Source organism: Salmo salar, chromosome 13, assembly GCF_965601325.2.
Source record: "Salmo salar chromosome 13, fSalSal1, whole genome shotgun sequence".
NCBI lineage: Eukaryota > Metazoa > Chordata > Actinopteri > Salmoniformes > Salmonidae > Salmo > Salmo salar.
Window position 1 is genome coordinate 44,088,975 of NC_138303.1, and position 8,300 is coordinate 44,097,274.

The 8,300-nt window shown below is 45.0% G+C and overlaps 1 protein-coding gene across 1 annotated transcript; it reads right to left on the reverse strand.

Annotated features, from left to right (window-relative positions):
- Positions 1-2,103: 2,103 nt before the first annotated feature.
- LOC106567324 (photoreceptor ankyrin repeat protein) lies at positions 2,104-7,284 on the reverse strand. Its single transcript, XM_014136458.3, has 5 exons — positions 6,887-7,284; positions 6,386-6,515; positions 5,899-6,039; positions 4,015-4,194; positions 2,104-3,685 (listed from the first exon to the last, which is right to left on the reverse strand). The coding sequence occupies exons 1-5, from the start codon at positions 7,142-7,144 to the stop codon at positions 3,012-3,014; spliced, it is 1,383 nt and encodes a 460-aa protein (XP_013991933.1). The 5' UTR covers positions 7,145-7,284; the 3' UTR covers positions 2,104-3,011.
- Between the last annotated feature and the right edge of the window lie 1,016 nt (positions 7,285-8,300).

Here is an 8,300-nt window from a genome sequence, read left to right on the forward strand (position 1 = left end):
CTGAGTAATGGATGATGACACACTAACTGTTAATGGAATTACAACTGGTATCCGGTCTCATTTCGCTCTTGTGTTACAGCAACAAACACAATGTTTGTATTTGTTACTATATTAGGCACATATCCTCCTCAGAAGGACAGTCGGAGCTCTAGGAGAATATTGCGCTATTTTAGCCAGCTTTGGTCATCGTGAAATATCCTTTAAAAGGAGGTCTGCAAGGCTTACAGTGGGTCTAAATCCAGTAAATATAGCTATCTAGACCCAGTGGATCAATTTTTGTTCTAATACTGAACTGTTCATCTCGCACAATGATCCAAATATGACTTGCCTCCTTTATGGGAATGTTACATTATACTGATGTGTGGGTGAGATCTTTTCTTCATTTGAGTAATGTGAATTCCTTAATCTCATGGTCCCGAATATTATCCTCTTGGCCTATGTACAGCAGCTAGATACACAGCTGGGAGGCCTCACATCAACAATCTCAGGGAAGAGAGAGCAAAATGTTTTTCTTATTTTGAGCAGTAGCAGCATGTATTTTTCCTTCCCCACATTAATCTGTGAGCTGTTGAGATCTGGGTTGTTCTCAGCATTCTTTCAGTGCCAGGCAACACCGTGGAAAGAGAATGATATGTCATTCAATGTCTATGGGCAGCACAGTGTGTCTCTGTTTTCTCCAGGCTTCACTGAAACTCTTTGTTTTGTTGTTGTGCAATAATCGCACAGGACAGGATTGAATAGAATGGAGAGAAAGTCTGAGCAGTCTGCTTTGACATTCAACAATCTTTGAAAGAAATGGTCTACAGGACACATTATAGCAGATTAGAAATACTCATTTAAAAGGCTTAATCGAATTACAAAAACAACTAAACTGCAGTCTAACCACTTGATTTGCTGTAAAGATGAGGGGTGGGAATATAAGATTGGCGATAGAAATTCCTTTCCAAGAAAGGTTTAGCAGTTCTGGAAATATATATAAACTTCCTGTGCACTATGTAGGGAATTGGGTACCATTTGCAGCGCACTTTCAGTCTTTAGTCAGGGGTTCTAATCTGGCCTCTCTCTGACCTCCATAAGACTCTTGTTTCAATGTTGACTTTATATTGACTAGTTCCCCAACTGTAAAAGGGAACTGAAACTAAATACTTCAGAGATACTGTGAGAAAGTTTATCTGTGTTCACTGGGTAGGTTGATCTACTGGCATGAAAGTTGATGAGGGATTTTTGGTAAGTTTTGCAATTCTTGCTTTAGTTTTGATATTATTCCTCCCCCAAAAACATTCTGTCTGTTTGTTTAGTTCGTTTTTCCAACTTTGTCTTGTTTGCTCTACAGACTGGTATTTCTGGTCTGAGGATTACAGTTCTTAGCATCTACAAATACCCTAATTCATTATTCATTTAAACAAACCAGTCACATGTGTTCTCCTCTTGTTTTTAAACGTTTTAATGTTTGGTTCGGTAATAGGATATTCATTAGGCCTATTGTATCTATTCCTATTGTTGGAGACATTTCTGATGTTTCAATGGCTTTTGACTGGGGAAATTCACTACCCATATGTCTCTTTCCAAATCTTTGATGAGGGGCATAGAACAGGTATTGAAGAATAACCATCACATTAGGGCCGCTACAGACACAAGCTTATTTCTACTCCACACTAGACTCAGCGATATGACGTCAATGCAGAAAGTAAACAGCATTAATGGGTCAATTTCCGCAACAACAAAGATCGTTGAAGTTCGATGCTCAACTTCTCCACTGTTTTGATCCCGTGGCTACCACGCTGTAACAGAGTGACGGGAACCCCGTGTACATGCGCAGACACTGTGTGTGATTGTGTGAGAGCGAGGTCTTGCATCTCGCTCATCTCAATATCCGTGGTGCTGCTCGTGGCACCGTCCTTTCACTGAGTATACCTTTAACAGTTGCACTGTATCTACAGTCAACCTGTTAACATAACTAAGGCTTCTGAGTAAGTTTGTGCAACGTAATAATAAAGTCACTCAGTGTCTGGCTTATCTAAGAACCTGAGCCTCATCAAAACTGAGGTTATCCCTGATTTAACTAGCCTGGTGTAACGAGTGCACTGAGAGTCAGGAAGCAAGTTCAGGGAGTGAGTGTTTTAATAAATGAATGAAACAATACACGTAACACAATCAACGCACCAACATGAAAACAGAGTCAATAACACCTGAGGAAAGAACCAAAGGGAGTGACAGATATAGGGAAGATAATCAAGGAGGTGATGGAGTCCAGGTGAGTGTCATGAGGCGCAGGTGCGTGAGACGATGGTGACAGGGGTGCAGGATAATCAGCAGCCTGATGACCTAGAGGCCGGAGAGGGAGTATAGGTGACACCTGGTCCCAGATCTCTTTGTGCTGTCTTGCCAACTCCTATGGTCATTGTTATGTTACGAATTGACTGGAGTTATTCATCATTTGAAAAACTCATGGTAATGTCCTGCTTCTCTTTCAGTAAGTGCAAATAGAAATTTGACATTTCTTTGCTATGGCTCTGGTTCCTTCACAGTTTCGATTAGTTAGTTGTTTCAGACATGCTGTATGTTAAGAACGCGGAAGCCCAAACAAACTCTACTGATCTTTTTAACAACTGACTCCCCAAAAATGAAACAACAAAATAAGTTAACATATAAAAAGCATATTCCTCTTGATAGATACATGAATAGTAAAGTCTAGGAATGTTCAGGCCATTTCAGTAAGTCCTTACAGCATATCCCAATCAAGAGGAAAAACAACAGTCCATCCATTAGTCTTAGTCTGGCTCAGATGCTAGTTTCCACCCGTGTTATTGGAAACACCACTGCAGGGCTGAAACTGGGCTTCCATGATGGCCCCGGAAAGGGGCCACCACAGGGGAGCTGTCCCCTTTTCCCTCTTATATGACATCATCACAGATTGGAGTGAGTAAGAGATGGCAGCACAGAGGCCGTTCTATTCTCTCAGGGTTCTGTGCCCTCACTCTGTGGCAGTTTACAAACAGATAGCTGGCAGTTTAACTTGCCTTGGCGGGCTCCTTGGCCTTGGCCGCCGCCTTGGCTGCCTTCATTTTAGATTTCTTAAGTGCCTTCTCTTGCACTTCCTTCTCTTCCTCCAACTTCTCCTTTTCCTTTTTCTTCTCCTGCTTATCCGATTTGTACTTCCAGACTGGAGGCTCCAGGTGGCCCTTGTGCCTCTTCGTCTTCTTCGCCTTCTTGGGTGTTTTTTCCGCAGACTTAGTGAAGGTGATCGTGGGGATGCAGCCGTACGGGAAGACACTGTTCCGATTCGCCAAGGAATGGGGGAGGATGTTCTGGACGCCGTTTGCAGTCGTTGAGAGAACACTACCCCTCCGCTTCGTGTCCGAGCAGCAGTTGGCGAGCAAGAGGGAGGACGACGCCGGCACCGGCGTGAAGGAACACTTAACACCATTACTATGACACACGGAGCTCTCCTCCAGTTCCTTGCTGCTGTGCTTTTCCATCAGCTCCGGCACAGCCAGCCGCCGCTTCCCGACCTCGGGGGGGCTGGTGGGGCAGAGTGGCCGGCAGCCCATGGAGACTAGTGGACTGTGGATGGACGTTGTCATCCTCACCATGTGGTCCAACACCCCATTGTCCTGAGGGTCGTTGGGGAAGCTGAAGGTCAAGCTGTCCTTCAGACGCTGGGTCAGGTTCTTGGGGGCCATGGCTTTAGAAGATAGGAGACAGAAGAAGATTACTTTATTGTCTTTATAAGAATATATGCCATTTAGCAGACGCTTTCATCTAATTAGTACAGAGACACTGAAATGTGTCTTTTTCCTTTATACCTACCCACCCAAGACACACACAGAGCCTCCACACGTGTCCGCTGCAATGCAGCAGCACCCCTGAATCAGTTTAGGGTTTAAGTGTCGTGCCCGAATGCACAACAACAGGTGATGTAGCCTATTTAACCCAGCATCCCTCCCCGACATATTTTTCCCAGTTGGAGCAGGGATTTGAACCAGTAACCCTCCAGGTTCTTGTCTCTCAAACCTTTAGCCACCAACTCCTTCAGCTCGGGCCACTCCATCACGTAGCTATCGCAGAACTGTTCGGCGATGGGACACGCCTGGAGGCGACGGAGACGCTGCAGGACCTCGAAGCGACTTGTCTTCAGGGCCCAGTCTGTTATGCTTTTCCCTTTGACATCATCCACTACGTTGATATCAGCACCTGGTAAGTGGTCAGGGAGAGACAGGGAGGAGGAAAATGTGGAGAGAAGAGAAAGAGAGAGAGAGAGAGAGAGAGAGAGAGAGAGAGAGAGAGAGAGAGGAGAGAGAGAGAGAGAGAGAGAAAAAAAGAAAATAGACAGAGAGAGAACAGAGACACATAAAACCTTGAGGGAAACTGGGCATGATCAGATTTTCAGAAGGCAACTTGTGTTCAAAGTCAGCATAATTGCCCCACCACGTGGCCATTAAGGGAAAACAGAATGGTGCAGGGAGATACAGAACAGGAGATAAAAAAACACACTATGAAAACTGTCACCATCTGTTTGCCTTGACTAATTATGAGACAGCATGACGATGGCCTTGAATAAATGAATGAATCTACAGTTTGAGGAAGGAGAATCTAAGGTTTCCATTAGGGTTAATTGGTTAATTAGCTCCTAGATGTGTAATTGGAGTCATTATTAATAATGTCTATTTTCAGAGGCTTGTCCTCAACCATTCATTCAACACATTATAAGGCACGTAGATGTAATATATTAACACAGGAATACTCCATCCTTATGGAGAACGCTACGTAGTAGGGTAACATCATTTGACCTGTCTTGACTTATGAACGTGTAACAGGTGTGATTGAGTGGAATTTTTCCAGAATCGTGCCTATATCAGTCCTGGTAAATCCACACAGGGCTAGCTAATCCAGCCTCTAACCCAAAACAGCTAGTCCCAGATTAGATAAGTAGATCAGAAAGGAAAATCCTTAGATTTGCCCCTTAACTCAGCTAGGTCTGCGTCATCATCTTCCTCCACCAAAATCTGTCATAACCATACACTTGGTCTGTGTCTGAAATGGCACTGTCACGACACCTACGGAGGGTGGCGCCCCTCCTCGCTCGGGCGGCGCTCGGTGGTCGTCGTCGCCGGCCTACTAGCTGCCACTGATCTATGTTTCACGTTCTGTTAGTTAGGTCTAGGTTAGTTACGCACCTGTTTTGTATTAGTTGTTAGTGGGGAGGGGTATTTAGGCTAGCTAGTTAGGTTTGTGGGTTGTGCGGGATTGTTTGTTGTCAGGGTTACGTTGCTGATGAGGGTTTGTGTTTTTCCTTCTCGAGGAATTATATTTGGGCTGCGTCCCTGGTTTTCTTTAGTAGAGGGTGGTGCCTTTTATTTTGCACACCCTGCACTCCGTTCTTGTTATTTTTCCGTGCGAATATTTATTAAAGTTTATTCCCGGAATCATCTGTCTCCTGCGCCTGACTCCACCTCTCCTGATTCCTCAAGCCACCCATTGTGACAGGCACCCTATTCCCTATATAGTGCACTACTATAGACCAGAGCCCTATTCCCTATATAGTGCACTACTATAGACCAGAGCCCTATTCCCTATATAGTGCACTACTTCTGACCAGGCCCTTGCTTTTTCTTTTTTTCACACAGCGTCTTCACGATAACCATAGAAACATATTGAATAAAAGAAAAGTCATTCTGTTTCTACGATGATAAATTGACATCCCATTTCACCCTAGTACCTGTGCATTTACTGTTTCGACAAAAAATACAAAAAATATGTTAGCAAATTGTCAGTATGGAGAGTGAGGATTTATGCCACTTGGAAAAGGAAAACCCATGAAAATGAGTTCTTAGAAGACTTTCCCACCCTGAACTCAAAGAACTCCAATTCTTGATTTGACTGACTTTAGCCACTTACCGGCCATTATGAGGGAAGACACACAGTCCTCCCTGCCCTGTATGGCTGCCTTGATGAGGGCAGTGAAGCCTCTGATGTCCCTCACCTCCAGGTCTACCTTAGGGTAGTAGTTCAGGATGAAGTTGAGGATGGATATGTAGCCTGGGGGGTGGGGGTGGGGGTGGGGGCTGTTATTAGGAACATTGTTGTTACAGTACAACTAAATAGAAAATAAACTCCAGAATACTGGGGATCTTGATACTCCACAGATTTACTTGATCTTGTATGTTATTATACACTTTCAACGAATATTTTCAGTACGACCAACATTTCTTCTTCAGCTGAATGCACTGCGACAATGGTAAAGGGATTTATTTTCCAGATACTTCCCTGATTATAATACTTTTGACCACCCGATCATAGGCCATGTTAAAGGTTGAAATGATATGGTATAATCATGCTACCTCTTGCTCACCCAAGATAGCCATCATAATATCGCGGTGCTTACCGGCCTGGGCAGCGATCATCACTGCTGTGCTGCCTTCGTTGTCCTGATGGTTGATGTCTATCAGTGGACACGTGTGTAGACCGTAGACGATGTCCACGTAGCCTCTGGAGACAGCCAACATCAGGCCATTCTGACATGAAAACAAAGCAGAAACAAAGACATGTGGTCATTAACTAGGTGTATGCTTTAATGCACCAGCAACCGGCATACTTTCGCTCATCCTCCTTGTGGGACAGCTTACATTAAAACCAACACTTGAGTAACTGACTTAGTGTCAGCTAACCATCTCAGGGACTGGTCCACATCATGCCAGAGACCCAAGGACCAAAGGTTGAGAAACTCTGCTCTTAATGTACAATATCTGGGGCCATATGGTTTTGATGATAGTGGTGGGTAGTGCGAGGAACACCAGAGAGAAGTATTACACATCCTTGTGTTTCTATTGATAGTGTGGGCTAGTAAGGTGTGTGTGTGTGTTTCTGTTTGTTTGTGTATCCTTACCCTGCCGTTGATGTCCAGCTCCATGACTTCTTCCTTAGTAACCCCCCTCTCCAGGACCCTCTGTAGGGTTAGCGCCTCGTTCCTGTTACAGGCCTCGTACAGTGTAGAGGTGGTGCCTCCTCCACCCCGCCTCATCTCATAGTCTGGCATAATAGAGTCCTCAGACACCAAGCTCGCCGTTTCAGACTCATTCTGAGAGAGTTCAGAGTCCTCGGATGGGCCGGCGCCCAGGTGTGGGTCATTTAGTGCATGAGCCATCGCTTGACCTCCAGGAGCCCAAAGAGGAGGGGATCACACCCAATCGAGAGGCCTCCTCGGCCCCCAGAAGGATGGGATCAGAACCTGTGGAGGTGGAAAGGACCCTGCTTCTGCCCTGCTGATAATGACCGCATGCTGGAGGATCTCTGGAGGAATGGACAGACAAACAATATGACTGTCTGGAGGGGCACAGACAAGCACGTACACACACACACACACACACACACACACACACACACACACACACACACACACACACACACACACACACACACACACACACACACACACACACACACACACACACACACACACACACACACACACACACACACACACACACACACACACTCGAGCACCACACAGAGACCTCTAATTCAGTTACACATTGTGAAACGACTGGCTCACTCAATTATGTGATGAAGCAAAAGTCCTGTTCGTACTCTATTACAGTACGCTTGTCTTCCCTTTCCCCAACATATCATCTGTTTTGGATCAGAGTGTTGATCAACAGCTCATAGAGCGTCTCTCAAACTTCTCTGATTCACAGTACAACAACTCAAATAAACCACGTAGCTGGCATCTGCAGGCATATATTGTAGAAGAATAGCTTTTAAACAATCCCTTTAGAGGCTGTATTTACCCTACAATCAACGACCAATGTGACAACAAAACATTTTCTAATCATTAGCCATCTAATCATTAGAGGGTTGACCCTCTCAAGTCCATATCTTTCAATCAATCTTGATCCGTCAAATAGGTTGCTCCCTAGCATCCTTCTAAGGTTCTCATTGACCTGAGACAGCACAGTCGTAACTCCTACGTTTTCCATTGACAGCATGGTGTGAGTGTATGGACAGGTCCATTGATTGGTCCTAGTCCATGTGAGGTTCTAAAGTGGATGAGTCTAACTCACCCCAAACCTGAAGAGAGCCTTAAATGCCTGATTCATCTGAATTGCGTTTGTTCAGATATTTTCTTTTTTTACATTGTCCTTCTCAGCACGGTTCCATCAACTATGGGGGGATACGTATCCAGGCCAGCCCAGTACAGCTCGACTAGGGCTGGCTCGCTTAGGTCCTATGGTGTGAATCAGGCTGAGGAGAACCTGAGGAGAACCTAGCCCCACCACGCCAGGTGTGATTGACAGGAGGTG